This window comes from Procambarus clarkii, chromosome 16 (genome assembly GCF_040958095.1).
Source record: "Procambarus clarkii isolate CNS0578487 chromosome 16, FALCON_Pclarkii_2.0, whole genome shotgun sequence".
NCBI classification, from domain to species: Eukaryota; Metazoa; Arthropoda; class Malacostraca; order Decapoda; family Cambaridae; genus Procambarus; species Procambarus clarkii.
The window spans coordinates 16,299,597-16,317,485 of NC_091165.1; the positions used below are offsets into that span (position 1 = coordinate 16,299,597).

A 17,889-nucleotide genomic window follows, 5' to 3' on the forward strand; every position below is an offset into this window, starting at 1 on the left:
GGGGGTCAGGGGTGACCATGGGGAGTCAGGGGTGACCATGGGGAGTCAGGGGTGACCATGGGGAGTCAGGGGTGACCATGGGGGTCAGGGGTGACCTTGGGGGTCAGGGGTGACCATGGGGGTCAGGGGTGACCATGGGGGGTCAGGGGTGACCATGGGGGGTCAGGGGTGACCATGGGGGTCAGGGGTGACCATGGGGGGTCAGGGGTGACCATGGGGGTCGGGGTGACCATTGGGGGTCAGGGGTGACCTTAGGAATATAAGCTGCCCTGTTGATACATTTAATACCCAACTAACACATATTCTCCACATTTTGGAGAATCTGGTAAGTTCCACTAGAAGGCCCGAGTTCAACATTTGTTTGATATGCTGGGTTCTTAATCCTGTGAAGCTCCCTGCTGAACCTGTTGGGAAAGACATGGCTGCTTTGTACACCTTGGATTCTTGAACAGTCAAGGGTTCTATGCCAGCAGTATTTTCCTGGTGATCTTTGCTCTCCTTTTATGGTTCTCAGATGAGTTATTGTTGGTCGTCCTACGACTGGCGTTCGTGGCAGGCGGACCAGGTTGTCTGCTCTGGGGAATTCATTAAGTGCCCTGATTACAGAGGTTGCTAATGACTTGTCTCTCCTCGGCAGTAATGCCAGGCATGCATTCCTAAATAGTAGGAGATTGTGCCATGCTCCAGTGGCTCTAGGAGCATTTTTGACCTTCGTCAGCAGACTGGTGAGTTTAGTGGCTGCTATGTGACGGACAGCCTTGGGGGATGTGGGGCAAGTTAAGCAGATTGTCTGCTGAAATAAAGTTGAGAGAGGTATTGTTCCTGGAGCAGATTGTCTAGTGTCACTGCCGTGGGGCAGGCCCCCTAGATCCTAAACAATGAGCTGATTTTTTTTTAATTGACAAATTGTTGGCGGCTAGTTCTATCATCATTGGGACTAAACCGTCTGTCAAATACTTGACAGTTTCCTCCTGGGTGTTCCCCTGCTTGGCTGGAAGAGGACTGTGACGGGTGCGACAGGCGCCATGCCTAGAGGTCCCGACGCCTGGGTGCCCACTGAGTGCACCTCTCCTTCCCTCCCGAGTAGGTAAGCTGCGTGTTGATGGGCGGCTGGGTCAGGTGCAGGTAGCGGGGTGGGGAAAGATGGCGGGTGAGTTGTGCTGGGGGCACACAAGGGAGGCCACCCTCACACTTATAGTGTTTCAACACTTAAGAATTCACTAGTTCACTTTTATTTCAACACTCCACTCATCGGATTTGATTGGGGACGCACTGCCTCCCGATTGTGTTTACTGTAGGCTGCTTGAGAGCCTTCTCATCAGGCTGCGATCATACGGGTCTCAACCCATTCTAACGCTACATTTCGCCCGTATGCGCGCGATGGCCAAAAATGGACGTAATTTGAAATGAAATCGGCTCACGAAAGTGATGCAATGTCCCGTTTTCTGTTTGAGTCCTCCGACTTACTCGGTTAGGTTATCTTGAGATCATTTCGGGGCTTTAGTGTCCCCGCGGCCCGGTCCTCGACCAGGCCTCCACCCCCAGGAAGCAGCCCGTGACAGCTGACTAACACCCAGGTACCTATTTTACTGCTAGGTAACAGGGGCATAGGGTGAAAGAAACTCTGTCCATTGTTTCTCGCCGGCGCCTGGGATCGAACCTGGGATCACAGGATCCCGGGTTCGAACCTGGGATCACAGGTCCAGCGTGCTGTCCGCTCGGCCGACCGGCTCCCCGGTCAGCATAGGTTAGGAGAGGAAACATTCAATTAACGGTTTTCCTGAGGTTTGAAAATTTAGGAGAACTTCTCGCCCTCCTAACCTAACAGAGGAACCATAACTTGCTGTTGTGGAAACCAAAAATTCTAAATTTATTTTCAATTTTTTTCATTTTCAAATTACGTCCATTTTCGGCCATACGGGCAAATGGACAAATTCTGACGTAATTTGTAAGTGGACAGGTTGCCCGGTCTAACAGTCTGACAGACCAGATCAATGAGGGAGCCTGGCCAGCGCCTGGCCCCTGGGGACTTGGATCCTTGAAACCAACGGAAGGTAACCACAAGGTGACGAAACCTTTCTATGGTTGTAAAGATTATGTGAGTTCCAAGTTCTAGAAATGGGTTCTTGACATTTAAGACCATAAGAGTCCTATCCCATCCGATTTGAATTTTCCTGCTGGGAAAATTGGGCCGAGGTTGTAAACCCAAATGCTTGTCGATACGGCACTAACGATGCCTTTTAAATATGGCTCAACGGAAATAATTTATTAGTTGTTAAATGGCCAACCCTCCACCTTCCCCCTCTCTTACACCTTCCCTTTCCCTTTCCTTCTCTTTCTTGTTTTGCTTCACCTACTGCACCTATTCTCACTGTTCTCTCATACGCCTGGCCAGTATTGGACATTTGCAGATGGTCGTATGGGAGTCCCTGGCAAGGGAGGGATAAAGAGAAAGTGGGGGAGTTGAGGGATAGAAAATAGGAGGGAGGAATATAGGAGGAGGAAGAGGGGGGAGGGATAAAGATGTGGGAGATCAATCTAAAACTTGTTAAGAATATCTTGGCAACCTTGAGCGAGACGTAGTTTTGGGGGCAACTGATTGTGGTGGATGGTGCTGGTGGTTGTGGTGGATGGTGCTGGTGGTTGTGGTGGAGGGTGCTGGTGGTTGTGGTGGATGGTGCTGTGGTTGTGGTGGATGGTGCTGGTGGTTGTGGTGGATGGTGCTGGTGGTTGTGGTGGATGGTGCTGTGGTTGTGGTGGATGGTGCTGTGGTGGATGGTGCTGGTGGTTGTGGTGGATGGTGCTGGTGGTTGTGGTGGATGGTGCTGGTGGTTGTGGTAGATGGTGCTGGTGGTTGTGGTGGATGGTGCTGGTGGTTGTGATGGATGGTGCTGGTGGTTGTGGTGGATGGTGCTGGTGGTTGTGGTGGATGGTGCTGGTGGTTGTGGTGGAGGGTGCTGGTGGTTGGGGTGGAGGGTGCTGGTGGTTGTGGTGGAGGGTGGTTGTGGTGGATGGTGCTGGTGGTTGTGGTGGATGGTGTTGTGGTGGAGGGTGCTGGTGGTTGTGTTGGAGGGTGGTTGTGGTGGAGGGTGCTGGTGGTTGTGGTGGAGGGTGCTGGTGGTTGTGGTGGAGGGTGCTGGTGGTTGTGGTGGAGGGTGCTGGTGGTTTTGGTGGAGGGTGGTTGTGGTGGAGGGTGCTGGTGGTTGTGGTGGAGGGTGCTGGTGTTTGTGGTGGAGGGTGCTGGTGGTTGTGGTGGATGGTGCTGGTGGTTGTGGTGGAGCGTGCTGGTGGTTGTGGTGGAGGGTGATGGTGGTTGTGGTGGAGGGTGGTTGTGGTGGAGGGTGCTGGTGGTTGTGGTGGAGGGTGGTTGTGGTGGAGGGTGCTGGTGGTTGTGGTGGAGGGTGGTTGTGGTGGAGGGTGCTGGTGGTTGTGGTGGAGGGTGGTTGTGGTGGAGGGTGCTGGTGGTTGTGGTGGAGGGTGCTGGTGGTTGTGGTGGAGAGTGCTGGTGGTTGTGGTGGAGGGTGCTGGTGGTTGTGGTGGAGGTTGGTTGTGGTGGAGGGTGCTGGTGGTTGTGGTGGAGGGTGCTGGTGGTTGTGGTGGAGGGTGCTGGTGGTTTTGGTGGAGGGTGGTTGTGGTGGAGGGTGCTGGTGGTTGTGGTGGAGGGTGCTGGTGGTTGTGGTGGAGGGTGGTTGTGGTGGAGGGTGTTGTGGTTGTGGTGGAGGGTGCTGGTGGTTTTGGTGGAGGGTGCTGGTGGTTTTGGTGGAGGGTGATTGTGGTGGAGGGTGCTGGTGGTTGTGGTGGAGGGTGCTGGTGGTTGTGGTGGAGGGTGCTGGTGGTTGTGGTGGAGGGTGCTGGTGGTTGTGTTGGAGGGTGGTTGTGATGGAGGGTGCTGGTGGTTGTGGTGGAGGGTGCTGGTGGTTGTGGTGGAGGGTGGTTGTGGTGGAGGGTGCTGGTGATTGTGGTGGATGGTGTTGGTGGTTGTGGTGGAGGGTGCTGGTGGTTGTGGTGGAGGGTGCTGGTGGTTGTGGTGGAGGGTGGTTGTGGTGGAGGGTGCTGGTGGTTGTGGTGGAGGGTGGTTGTGGTGGAGGGTGGTTGTGGTGGAGGGTGCTGGTGGTTGTGGTGGAGGATGGTTGTGGTGGAGGGTGCTGGTGGTTGTGGTGGAGGGTGGTTGTGGTGGAGGGTGCTGGTGGTTGTGGTGGAGGGTGCTGGTGGTTGTGGTGGAGGGTGCTGGTGGTTGTGGTGGAGGGTAGTTGTGGTGGAGGGTGCTGGTGGTTATGGTGGAGGGTGCTGGTGGTTGTGGTGATTGTGGTGGATGGTGCTGGTGGTTGTGGTGGAGGGTGCTGGTGGTTGTGGTGGAGGGTGCTGGTGGTTGTGGTGGAGGGTGGTTGTGGTGGAGGGTGCTGGTGGTTGTGGTGGAGGGTGCTGGTGGTTGTGGTGGAGGGTGATGGTGGTTGTGGTGGAGGGTGGTTGTGGTGGAGGGTGATGGTGGTTGTGGTGGAGGGTGGTTGTGGTGGAGGGTGCTGGTGGTTGTGGTGGAGGGTGGTTGTGGTGGTTGTGGTGGAGGGTGGTTGTGGTGGAGGGTGTTGTGGTTGTGGTGGAGGGTGCTGGTGGTTGTGGTGGAGGGTGGTTGTGGTGGAGGGTGGTTGTGGTGGAGGGTGGTTGTGGTGGAGGGTGCTGGTGGTTGTGGTGGAGGGTGGTTGTGGAGGGTGCTGGTGGTTGTGGTGGAGGGTGCTGGTGGTTGTGGTGGAGGGTGCTGGTGGTTTTGGTGGAGGGTGCTGGTGGTTTTGGTGGAGGGTGCTGGTGGTTGTGGTGGAGGGTGGTTGTGATGGAGGGTGCTGGTGGTTGTGGTGGAGGGTGCTGGTGGTTGTGGTGGAGGGTGCTGGTGGTTGTGGTGGAGGGTGCTGGTGATTGTGGTGGAGAGTGGTTGTGGTGGAGGGTGCTGGTGGTTGTGGTGGAGAGTGGTTGTGGTGGAGGGTGCTGGTGGTTGTGGTGGAGGGTGCTGGTGGTTGTGGTGGAGGGTGCTGGTGGTTGTGGTGGAGGGTGCTGGTGGTTGTGGTGGCTGGTTCTGATGGTTGTGGTGGCTGGTTCTGATGGTTGTGGTGGCTGGTTCTGATGGTTGTGGTGAATAGTGATTATAGTTAACAGTGGTTGTGGTGGTGCTGGTGGCTGTGGTGGTGCTAGTGGTTGTGGTGGTGCTAGTGGTTGTGGTGGTGCTAGTGGCTGTGGTGGTGCTAGTGGTTGTGGTGGTGCTAGTGGCTGTGGTGGTGCTAGTGGTTGTGGTGGTGCTAGTAGTTGTGGTGATGCTGTGATTGTGTTGGTTGAGATGCTTGTAATGGCTGGAGGCTGTTTTGAAAATTATTGTCTAAATTTAAATTTTTGTCTCGAAGTTCGAGTTTATTGGAGGAAACGTCACTCATCCTGTGAGTGAACATGTCTTTATAAGACCTAGTTGTACTCGCCTAGTTGTGCTTGCGGGGGGTTGAGCTTTGGCTCTCTGGTCCCGGCTCTTAACAGTCATTCAACTGGTGTACAGATTCCTGAGTCATCTCTCATCCTGTGAGTGAACCTGACTCCATAACAGGATGTGCAATTGATGTGAGCTGAGAATATATAAACACATTTAGTAATCTCTCAAAATATAGTTCCAGCAGAAGTATATTATGAGCAATCACAGCCAGCAGCCAACACTGCAACCCGTCCTCTTAAAAATAACGTCACTTTTGGCTGGTATGCGCACTATGGCCAAATTTGGACGTAATTTGAAATGAAATCGACTCACAAAAGTGACGTACTGTTCCGTTTTCTGTTTGAGTCGTCCGGCCCTCCTCGGACAGCTTAGAAGAGGAACTTTCAATAACGTTTTTCATAACGTTTTGAAACTTTACGAGAATTTCCTGCCCACCTAACCTATCAGAGGACCCTTAACTTACTGTTGTTGAAAAAATAAATCCCAAATTTATTTTCAATTTTTTTTCATTTTAAAATAAAACTGTGCCATGTTCTGGGTCACAGCACTCTCTATATAGGAGGAAAGTCCGCTAGGTTGTGCATTTGTACCCAGAAGCTCCAGGGACGCCAATGTCTCAGGTGAACCATTTATCACACAAAGAAAAATAACATTTACCAACTGCCCTAAACTTAGGTTACCTTGCGGGTGCAAAGTTGGGAATGGTGTAAGAACAGTGTCTTTACTTGATAGTGTGTGTGTTCCGAACTTAATGTACGAGTTATTATTAATGGAGGTAATGATGGATTTACCTCATTACTTACTTACATAACTTACCTAAGTTAGGTGGTATTTGATGTTAGAAAATGGTCTCTCAAGATTCTCCCACAGCTGACTAGAATGGCATTGCAGTGCACAGTGCACTGATCTTGTGCACAAGCCTATCTCTATTAACCCTGAATAGTGACCTGGTATGTTGGGTATCTCCAGAATGCCCACTTAACCAGGAACACTTTCATAATACGGAGGCCGCCGTATGTCCAGGCAGGAAGTAGATACAGGGAAGTTAAGCATACTTGCCACCAAGGGTCAGTGAGTACATTGGCTGAGGCCAGCGTGAGAAGACACAGAGGGGAGACGCCAACGAGGTGACCGTCTGACCTCTGGGGTCAACCGACGCAATGGAGAATAACAGCTATAACGTGGTCGTGACGTGTTTACGACGTCACCTCTGCAACTGATCAGGGTACGGTCAATATGACTGGTTCCTGCTCATTTTCTGCAATGCTATTGGTCAAATTGTAATCCCTTGTGTGTGCCCCACAAGATGCTCTGAGCCTCGGGAAAAAGCATTCTCGTGAGGGAGCTCTTGCATAGAGGACGTGTCCTGTTCTGTCTATCGGCCAATAGACTGAACACCGTCCATTCCTCACCGTCAAGTTAACTCGGCGTCTTTTCGATATACCCACACTCGCCCAGAATCACGATTGTGAATATATTGTTCAGAAGCTGTTACGGCCCTACTGGGACACAACCGGGTTCTTCTCTGATGGTAGTAGAGTTTTGGGTATCCGGCCCCAAGTTAGTAGAGGCTTTCAAGGGGTGTGTTCCGTAATGCAAGTAAAACTAAAGGGGGAGGGATACAAATATTCCAATTTATATATATATTTCCACCACCATAATTTAAAGTCATAAAAGGGAATTATAACAACACAATGTAAAATGAGGTCTCCCTCTCTGAAGACGCTCAACACTCTGCGATGCTTCTTCTAGGTAGCCCTGGTCTCTGCTCCCGTTGTCCACGATGCATCCACGATAACACTACAACGAATCTACCCTGGCCACAGGCCAGCCAAATCACAGTCCCACTGGGTGCTTCGTCGTGGAGGCCTTCAACCACAATCCAGCCTGTAGCTGGCAGGTACCGATCAGCTTCGCTGTATAGGCCACTCCTCGACCGATACTTAGGGTTGCGAGCCCTAGCCAGGAACCTCGTGTGACTCGCTGGTCACTCTCCTCATACAGCACCCCAGTGGGTGGTCTCCTCCACCAGCCAACCCCGGACAAGGCGATTCCCAACACTGCCACTCCTCAGGCAGGCTATTACTCTCAACAGAGTTCGTCCAGGGATGGCTCACAGCTTCTTCAAAGCAGACTGATGAGGAGACCTTGGCTGCCTTGGGTAGACTGGTCCATCGTCCAACACAGCAGTCCCAGGTCGACTCTGCAATCAGACACGTCATTAAAACTGGGACGCTTCACTCACAAGCTTAGACAGAAATGTCCACCTCTTCACTCCATAGATGGCGTTCACTGTCTAAGCACCACCTCATCAGAGGTTAGCAGCGGCTACGTCATGAGCTGACTAGGACAGGAATATAACACTTATTGCTGGCCTATCCTGTCACCACTAGATGGCGTCGTCCATTTGGAGTGGGTTTCGGGAGCGGACTCACAGATGGCGTTGTCGTCACTGCTCCGTGCTCCGACGCTGGACTCGGGTCCGTAACAGAAGCCTATAGTGACAAAATCACCAGAGCGAAACAGACTGGTATCAGGTAACCCCTGGTGACAAAGATCGTTGTGAGTGACCTAGAGTGAACTAAGGCAGTGCCGCCACCTAAGTAACCTGTGTGTGACTTTACCACAAGTGTACCGCATGGTACCATATAGTAACCTGCAGCAGCCAGCCACTCTGTACCGAGCGTGTAGCCTCGAACGCCCACCGCCGCCCTCACTGTACTACGTGACGTCACCACCTTACTCGCCGCCAGTGCCAGTGTGTGTGCGTGTGTCTGTCTGTTAAACATACAGCATACCCTACTGCGAATACCCTCCGTGTCTACGAGCGAAACCAGCTATCAAGCCACCTACGAGTGCTTGTATAAATGTGCCCGAGGGAATAAATAAGAGAGGTACCCCCCATCTGTAAGTACAAAATCTTGTCATTGTTTTATTGTCTGTGTTGATCTGAGGTATTAACTACAGTTCTCACCTTCTTATACTTGTCACAGGTTATAGGTGAATCGACGGTGTATGCGTGTTATCTGTGTGGTATCATGGCATTTCACTAGTCTGTGAATGTGAGCTTCACATACACCACACATTTAGTATTGTGTGTTAATATTATTGTGCATGTTATTGCCTGTCCCATTGACAGTGTATTTGTGATTTATTGCATATCATCATTACCTGAGTATCCGGTTGGAACTCTTGTGATCCCTTTGCATACCGGTAGTTAGGTTGCCGTGTTAATGATTGGCTGTCAACTGTGTTAAGTTAGGTGTTTCTCCACGAGTGGATACGAGTCATTTAGCCAGACGTCAAGAGTCTCGCTAATACAACCATAGCTTTGCTGACGCCAATCTAAAGTAAATCAAGCACCCTGTGTATTAGTGGTTAGTAAATAAACTACTGTTAAGCTTTATGCGGTGTTTCCGTTGAACCACTTCTGAATACTGCCAATCAATTACTGAAGCCTTCAGCTCTAGGTGTCTTCAACACCGAGTTGCCTATATTCACTAAACTATAAATGTGATGAGGACCCTAGGAGTCCCTTAAAGTGTTAAATCATTGAGGAGATTCCAACGATCAACGTGGAGCAGGACCAGGTGAGACTAGTCTGAGAAGAGACCCTCAAGGACTCTAACTCGACCTTGCTCCCAGGCCCTGTACGGTTGCTCTCGTATTTTTTATTCTGCTAATTCCGACAGTTTCGTGAAGCGTCTGCCACATGTACATTGGCGACGTACGCATTGCAGTCGTGAAAGCAAAAAAGAAAACCCCCACACTTACCTAATAGTCACTGCAGAGAAGTGAGGTCTATAGCTCTCTGTATACCTCTTACTACCTTTGTTTTACCTGTTACATTATTCCCTAACTGATGTTCAAGTTTTTGGTCGAATCTGGTCTTAAAATTGTGGATGATGGTCACTTCCACAACTTCCACTTGAATTGCATTACATTTTGTTAGGGATATTCCTGAGTGGCTCTAAACCCTTGGATGGCTCGCTAAATGTTACTCATTTTTGTCTCGGGTGGAAGATGGGTATTTGTGACTTGCTGGGTCTAATAATTTTTCTAGATCAAGGAAGATCACTATAACAGAACCTGAGTTTACTGATCCTAGTAATGGTGCTATGTAGCTGGGAGTACCTACTTCATACCAAGTAGGTGCCACACATTGGGTTTCATACTGAGCCCAATGTGTGCTTATGCAGGGTTTCAGTCTTCCTAAGTAGCCTATTTTAAGATCAGTGTCTTAAAATATATATATATGTCTTAAATATATATATATACAGATTAAGGCAGTGTCTGGGATGCTCCCGGACGCAGGTTCGAATCCTCGTCATGGCCCTTGTGGATTTGTTCTTACGACCATCTGTTCTGCAGTTTACTATTGCATGATGTTAATTATATGGGTCTTTAATTGTCAGGTACTTTCGGTTTAGGAATCGAAATGATGTCTTCTTTCTTCCAAGAGTTCGGCAGTTTGCCCAGCTCCCAAGATGCATTGATAACGTCCAATATGACAACACTGCAGGACCTGCGTGTGCGATCATTGAGTGTGTAATGTTATCAGCACCTGGTGCAGTGTCCTCACCACCTTTTGTGGCTCTGATTAGTTCGTGTTTGGTGAAATGACAGTCACATTCGTCACTTGCAGCTATGCCTTCGTGAACGGCTGTCAACCTCACTTGTTAGAATAGTTCTAACCACTGCAGGAAGCTGATATGAAGCTGCTGCTCTATGCAAATTGGCCAGTAAGTCTCTCAACCTCCTGGGATGGTTGAATAGTTGCCTGCAGTCGGGCTGGTCTACCCGAAATGGTTTTAATGTTCCATATCTTGCCAAGACTCTTACGTTCAATATGGGTGACACCATTCAAACCACGTTGCTGCCTTCACCTCTCAAAAAACTGGTCTTGCTTCAGTTATCACTGCTCTTTAGTAGAGTTCTTCCTTCTGGTGTGCGGGTTTTCTTTAGATGTTTTCTGAAGATGTTGACTCTGGTTTTGTTCTTTACCTTCTTTGTTGTAGAACTAATAATCCTTCTGTTCTGTGTTTCCCGGGATGATGACTGGAAAAGCTTTGTTTTGCAGTCAAATTTCCGCTGCAAACAAATTTCCTAGAGATTAATCTCAGGTATATTCAAAGCCTCAGGTGGAGTGAATGTTGCATACTAGTTTTCAAGTTCAATATTTTGGTATATAATCCAACTGATGTTTTTTTCAATTCCACCTAGGTTGTGCGTGTGGTGTTGGTCGTCGTTGTGTGTTTAGTGTTGTAACAGCAGCATAGTGGTCACTCTGGGTCTACCTCCCACTTCTGGTACTAGAGTGCTGTTGAGCTTAACCTAAGATCAAGGGAACCTTCTTGAATTGGCTAGACGAGTCACACCTAACTCTTGATGATGATAATTATAAGCACAGCCTCCACGTCTTGTTTACGTCGAGGCGGCTTGTAGACGTTGTATAAGAAGAGGAGTAACAGAGAATTTGAGCCATATTCACTGTTCCTGCTAATACCTCTGCTCATTCTCCACACTAAACTGGGTCTATTTTCTTGCCGGATCAGGCATTTCTGACTAGGATCATTAATCCTCTTTATCTCCAAAGTTCGTACAGTGTATAATATTGCTGATATCGAGGTAATTTGAAGGATTTAGTGATTGAAAAAAATATTTTGTTTTACGAAACAATGATACCTGCTTTTTTACTGAGTATACCTGCCTGATGGGTGTGGTTGGTTTTTCCATGACCTTGTATGGTCCTCTCAAATGTTCGTAATGGCCAGACGACTGTTTCATCGGTCTCTGTTATGCTAAGAAATCATACCAGCGAGCTCCAATGGATTTTCTCGTACATATCCTCCGCGTTGTGATTTCTCTCTGTATCTGAAGCTGGAGTATTCTGTACATGGACTACTGTACCTACACAAAAGTGCAGGGGGGAGGGGGAGTTTTATATTGTAAACTTCGAATGGCTTCATTACAAGCCTCCAGACTTCCTGTGAATTCAGTACGTCGTGGTGCAGGGGTTGGGAGTTAGGAGTGCGCGGGTTGGGAGTTACTTGGCCACTGGTTCGAGTCAACTCATTGGTCCAATTGATTTTCTCATCTATCTCTGTACTTTTCTCTTCGCAAGTTGTGTCCCTGCAAATATTCGCCATCACTTTACAGGGAATCAGTTGCAGGGGTCTACAATTTAATACCGCCTGTCATCCACCACGGGTTGGAGTTGGATGAACTTCTCCGTCGGATCCTACCTGTCGTCTTTCCTTCCAGTTCTCTCTCTTTCTCTCTCTCTTTTTTTTTTTTTTTTTTTTTAAACTAAGACTAGGATTCATAAGGGATGCCTAATAACATACCTAGTGAAACTGCAAGCAAGAGCTGTTATCCTACCTCAGCTCATCTGAAGCCTACACCTAGAAACTCATTTATTTCATAAGAGTATACTTTGAAACTAACACATTGGGAACTATCATATATTGAACTTATGTAAGCTAAGTTGAAACCTACTCCTAGATGCCCATTTATTTCATGAGCGTGTAATTATTTGCTTTAGAAGGAGTAGCCTTTATTCATTAAAAAAACATTAAGTAATAATCATATAAGGAACAGGATGAGCTTGTAGCCAGCTGTGTGCCAGAGTCTTCATGTGAACAGTTGACCTGATCTCCCGTGTATCAATCTGTTGAGCGAACAAGTTCCAGATGCGAGTAAGTCTCGGAAGGAATGAACGCTGATGGAGTGATGTTCTTGAGAATGGCACTTCCATCATGAGACTGTTGAAGGTTGAGAGCCTAGTGTTACGAGTGGGAACTACTGGTACTCCACGGAGTTGGGCCAAGTGCGGAACTTTGAGGATGTTGGCCTTGTACATAACAGTAAGACCAACAACGTCCCGACGGTGTTGCAGGCTCTGATGTTCAGACCGTTCCCACCAGACTTGGTCAAGACTAAAGATAAGCCTTCTAGCCCGTCTCTCCACTTTGTCCAACAGTCTGACGAAAGATGGGGGGCAGGCAATCCAGGAAAGGAGTGCATACTCAAGATGGGAGCGAACTTGAGCTTCATATAAGGTTTTGCATCCCTTGCTGTCAAGAAGATATGAGATGCGCCGTAGTGCTGTAAGTTTCCTGGCTGCCTTTTTAGCTAGGTTTATCACATGGCTCTTCATTGTCATTGAAGAGTCGAACTTCATTCCCAAGATATCAAACTCTTCTGTGAACTCTAGGGATTTGCCACCAATTTGCAGTTCTGTCCGATTCGCCATGTGCAGTCTAATTATCATCATCGCTTGAGTCTTCTCAGCCGCAAATGTGACCTGCCATCTCCTACCCCAGGTAGAAATTGCTGAAAGTTTGTGATTAATGATTCTTGCAGCAGTTAGCATTTCCTCCTTTCTGTATGTAAAGGTTAGAGTACAGTCATCAGCATAGGCTTGAGCTTCAGGAATGAGATGAAGAAGATCGTTGAAATAAACATTCCTCAGCAGAGGGCCAAGCACACTACCCTGTGGAACGCTGGCACCAATTGAGTGGTTATCGAATTCTGCTCCATTGAGGACCACCCTTAGAGTCCGTTCTTGAAGGTAGTCTTTTAATAACACTAAGATGGAGCCTGCAATGCCTAAAGCTTGAAGCTTCACTGCTAGTCCAGAGTGCCAGACCCGATCAAAGGCTCCTGCTATATCTAGAGCAACAACACAGCTGATCTTGGATTCATCCAGTGACTGATGCCACTTAGAGGAGAGATTTAGCAAAAGATCAGCAGCAGATCGGCCTTTTCTAAAACCATACTGTCGATCACAAATTAGCCGATGACGGTCAAAAAATGATGTCATTTGCTGAGCAATTAATGATTCTAGGATCTTGCCAGTAATGGAAAGCAGTAACACAGGTCTGTAGTTACCAACTACTGAGCGGCTCTTCTTTTTGTGCACTGGAACAACATCTGCCTTCTTCCATAAGGAGGGCCAAATTCCTTGAACTAGGCACAGTTGGAAGAGGCGCGTGAGAGGTGGAGCCAACAGGTCAGCGCAGCAGCGTAGTAGTCTTGGACTGACCTTATCTGGCCCCACAGCTTTGCTTGTGTCTAGCGTGTTAAGGAGATGGAGAACTTCAGCCTGATTTATAACCACTTCAGTCAGCCTAGACACAGTGCATGGGGCAAGATGTGGAGGCTGACGTTCAGGATCAGGGGCCTGCATCTTGGAAGCAAAGTGGTTTGCCAGTAAATCAGCCTTCTCCTGATTGCTGGTTACCACAGTACCATCTTCTCTGTTTAGAGGTGGGATTGTGTCCTCAGATGAGTACCCCTGCCGATCCTTCACCAGGGACCACCAGACCTTGGATCCAACCCTTCCAGATGCAAGTTTTCTTCGAGTTTCGGATTCCCATCTGGATATAGCCCACTTTTGAACTTCTTTCATTATTCGACAAGATTGTCTATGAATGTTTCTGTTATGAGCCGAGGGATGCCGTTTAAATCTCCTCCAGGCCTTGTTTTTGGCTTCAGCTGCCATCCGGCAGCGATATCCAAACCAAGGCTGATCAGTGGGCTTGGTCACATACTGCCGGTGAGGGATATGCCTATACTGGAGGTCCAGTATATGACTGGTGAAAGCGTTTACTTGGCTGTTCACGTCCCCCTGGAGCAAGGCATGCCAATCAGTTACTTCAAGCTCTGAACGTAGGGCTGGCCAGTTCCCTCTGTCCCATAGCCAGGTAGTTCGAACAGATTCTTCACCTCGATCTGTCGGGATAGCCAGTGTAGTAAAGACAGCCTGGTGGTCTGAAGAACCAACATATCCCAGAGGTCTGCAATTAACAATATTTGCAGGAAGGTCAGTTACGACAGGATCAAGGGACGAGCCTGATATGTGGGTAGGGAAGCTCACAAAATTTTAAAGGTTAAAAACTGCTAAGAGTTCATCAAAATCCCTCTGTATAAGATACTGGTTGAGGTCACCTACAATTATAATGTGCTGACAGTTGTGCTGCATTAGCAGGGAGTCTAGGTTGTTCATCAGGAAGGTGATTGGAGAAGCACCCTGCCATTGAGGTCTGTACATTGCACATAAGAGAATTGAGGTACCTGGATTTAAGCATACTTTGAAGAACATAATTTCAAGATGGCCAGGAATGACCACATCAATGTGTTGTGCATACACAGATTTGCTGGTGCACACTGCAACACCCCCTCCTTGACCCTGCCTATCTCGGCGCAACCATGAGGTATAACCGGCAATTGTTGCAAAGTTCTCAGGGGTCCTGTCATCTAGAAATGTTTCTAGCACAACAACCACATCAGGACGATGAGTGTTCACAAAGCTGTGTGTGAGATGCCAACAATGGTCATGAAGCCCCTGATGTTGGCAGACAATATGCTGATCGATTGACTCCTCATGTCTGCAAGTTGTTTGAGAATGCAGCTGTGTATGGAGGCAGACTACGTAGCTGCTGTGCTGGTGGAGTGTAAATCTGCTGAGCTGAGTAAGGCACAACGACACCTTCAGGGATTGGGTATGGATAGTAAGGGTGCTGACGAGTAAGAGTATGCACCAAGTCTGAGTATTTCTGAGATTGATCTGTGATAAGATCTCTAAACATTTGCTCCTGTCTATCCAGGACTCTTTTGGTACCCCCCCCCCCTCTCTCTCTCTCTCTCTCTCTCTCTCTCTCTCTCTCTCTCTCTCTCTCTCTCTCTCTCTCTCTCTCTCTCTCTCTCTCTCTCTCTCTCTCTCTCTCTCCCCCCCCCCCTCCCCCCCCTCTCTCTCTCTCTCTCTCTCTCCCTCCCCCTCCCTCCCTCCCTCCCTCCCTCCCTCCCTCCCTCCCTCCCTCCCTCCCTCCCTCCCTCCCTCCCTCCCTCCCCCCCCCCCCTTCCCTCCCTCCCTCCCTCCCCCCCATTGCACTTCTCTCAGAAGCCTTCATCCTTCTTAAGTCCCCACGTGTGCAATCTCGGGCCATCCACACCGTGTTCCTTAATATGACCTCTCTCGCTGCCCTGTGTTCTCCAACACTATACCTCGGTGGTGACTAGCTCCTCGGGGCATCTAATGCTCTATCTTCTCGACATGTGCATCATTGTGTGTAACTGCCAGAGCGAGCGGTGTTGATGGACCAGCTTCCCCTACCTTTTATGTTCTGTGTTATGCTGTTTCAGAAAGTGTGCGCGCGCTGTGTAAACCAGTTTACCTCTCTGATACAACACTAGTCTCCTTTGTTACCCAGTTTACGTAGTTGTGATTTAAATCCCTTTGAATTAGAATCTTAGCAGTCACGCTCCTTGCCACGATAGTTGATTTTTTCTCTTTTCTTCAGGCAGGTCTCGTTACATTTGACGAATTCCTGCCAAGGCTTTGTTTATAACACTCCTTACAATGTACTCTGGCTGATCGGTTGCCTTTGATCATTCTAGTTCCTCAAAGTTTCATTGTAGTAGTAGGTCGACGCCACCTCCCTCCTCAGCTCACGCTCTCCTGACTTGAACACTTAATATCACTCTGGGAAGCCGACATAGTGTTGCACTAACACTTGACGGTGTCGCTTAAGTTCTTGCAATTATATGTGGTTGGTGACCTGCCACACTTTGTTGCAACTGTGCATGGTAACTTGTTGTTTCACTGGTGAAAGTGAAGGTTGTTGTTTTGGTGGTGATGGTGGTTGTAATGGTGGTGATGGTTGTTGTAATGGTGGTGATGGTTGTTGTAATGGTGGTGATGGTTGTTGTAATGGTGGTGATGGTTGTTGTAATGGTGGTGATGGTGGTTGTTTTGGTGGTGATGGTTGTTGTAATGGTGGTGATGGTTGTTGTAATGGTGGTGATGGTGGTTGTAATGGTGGTGATGGTTGTTGTAATGGTGGTGATGGTTGTTGTAATGGTGGTGATGGTTGTTGTAATGGTGGTGATGGTTGTTGTAATGGTGGTGATGGTTGTTGTAATGGTGGTGATGGTTGTTGTAATGGTGGTGATGGTGGTTGTTTTGGTGGTGATGGTTGTTGTAATGGTGGTGATGGTTGTTGTAATGGTGGTGATGGTTGTTGTAATGGTGGTGATGGTTGTTGTAATGGTGGTGATGTTTGTTGTAATGGTGGTGATGGTTGTTGTAATGGTGGTGATGGTTGTTGTAATGGTGGTGATGGTTGTTGTAATGGTGGTGATGGTTGTTGTAATGGTGGTGATGGTTGTTATATTGGTGGTGATGGTTGTTGTTTTTGTGGTGATGGTTGTTGTGTTGGTGGTGATCGTGGTTGTAATGGTGGTGATGGTTGTATTGGAGGTGATGGTGGTTGTATTGGAGGTGATGGTTGTATTGGTGGTGATGGTTGTTGTATTGGTGGTGATGGTGGTTGTAATGGTGGTGATGGTTGTTGTAATGGTGGTGATGGTTGTTGTAATGGTGGTGATGGTGGTTGTAATGGTGGTGATGGTTGTTGTATTGGTGGTGATGGTTGTTGTAATGGTGGTGATGGTTGTTGTATTGGTGGTGATGGTGGTTGTAATGGTGGTGATGGTTGTTGTAATGGTGGTGATGGTTATTGGTGGTGATGGTGGTTGTAATGGTGGTGATGGTTGTTGTAATGGTGGTGATGGTTGTTGTAATGGTGGTGATGGTGGTTGTAATAGTGGTGATGGTTGTTGTATTGGTGGTGATTGTTGTTGTTTTGGTGGTGATGGTGGTTGTCATGGTGGTGATGGTTGTTGTGTTGGTGGTGATGGTGGTTGTAATGGTGGTGATGGTTGTTGTATTGGTGATGATGGTTGTTGTTTTGGTGGTGATGGTGGTTGTAATGGTGGTGATGGTGGTTGTATTGGTAGTGATGGTTGTATTGGTGGTGATGGTTGTATTGGAGGTGATGGTGGTTGTATTGGAGGTGATGGTGGTTGTATTGGAGGTGATGGTGGTTGTATTGGAGGTGATGGTGGTTGTATTGGAGGTGATGGTTGTTGTATTGGAGGTGATGGTGGTTGTATTGGAGGTGATGGTGGTTGTATTGGAGGTGATGGTGGTGGTTGTATTGGTGGTGATGGTTGTTGTATTGGAGGTGATGGTGGTTGTATTGGTGGTGATGGTTGTTGTATTGGTGGTGATGGTTGTTGTATTGGAGGTGATGGTTGTTGTATTGGTGGTGATGGTTGTTGTATTGGAGGTGATGGTTGTTGTATTGGAGGTGATGGTGGTTGTATTGGTGGTGATGGTTGTTGTATTGGAGGTGATGGTGGTTGTATTGGTGGTGATGGTTGTTGTATTGGAGGTGATGGTTGTTGTATTGGTGGTGATGGTGGTTGTATTGGTGGTGATGGTTGTTGTATTGGTGGTGATGGTGGTTGTATTGGTGGTGATGGTTGTTGTATTGGAGGTGATGGTTGTTGTATTGGTGGTGATGGTTGTTGTATTGGTGGTGATGGTTGTTGTATTGGTGGTGATGGTTGTTGTA

The 17,889-nt window shown here is 48.4% G+C and overlaps 1 protein-coding gene across 1 annotated transcript in view; it reads left to right on the plus strand.

Annotated features, from left to right (window-relative positions):
- The window catches only part of MCU (mitochondrial calcium uniporter), a 417,353-nt gene that overhangs the window by 9,466 nt on the left and 389,998 nt on the right, over nucleotides 1-17,889 (plus strand). The window contains exon 3 of the mRNA XM_069325516.1: nucleotides 607-725. Within this exon, the coding sequence (XP_069181617.1) occupies nucleotides 607-725 (119 nt within the window). The remainder of the gene's footprint in view (nucleotides 1-606; nucleotides 726-17,889) is intronic.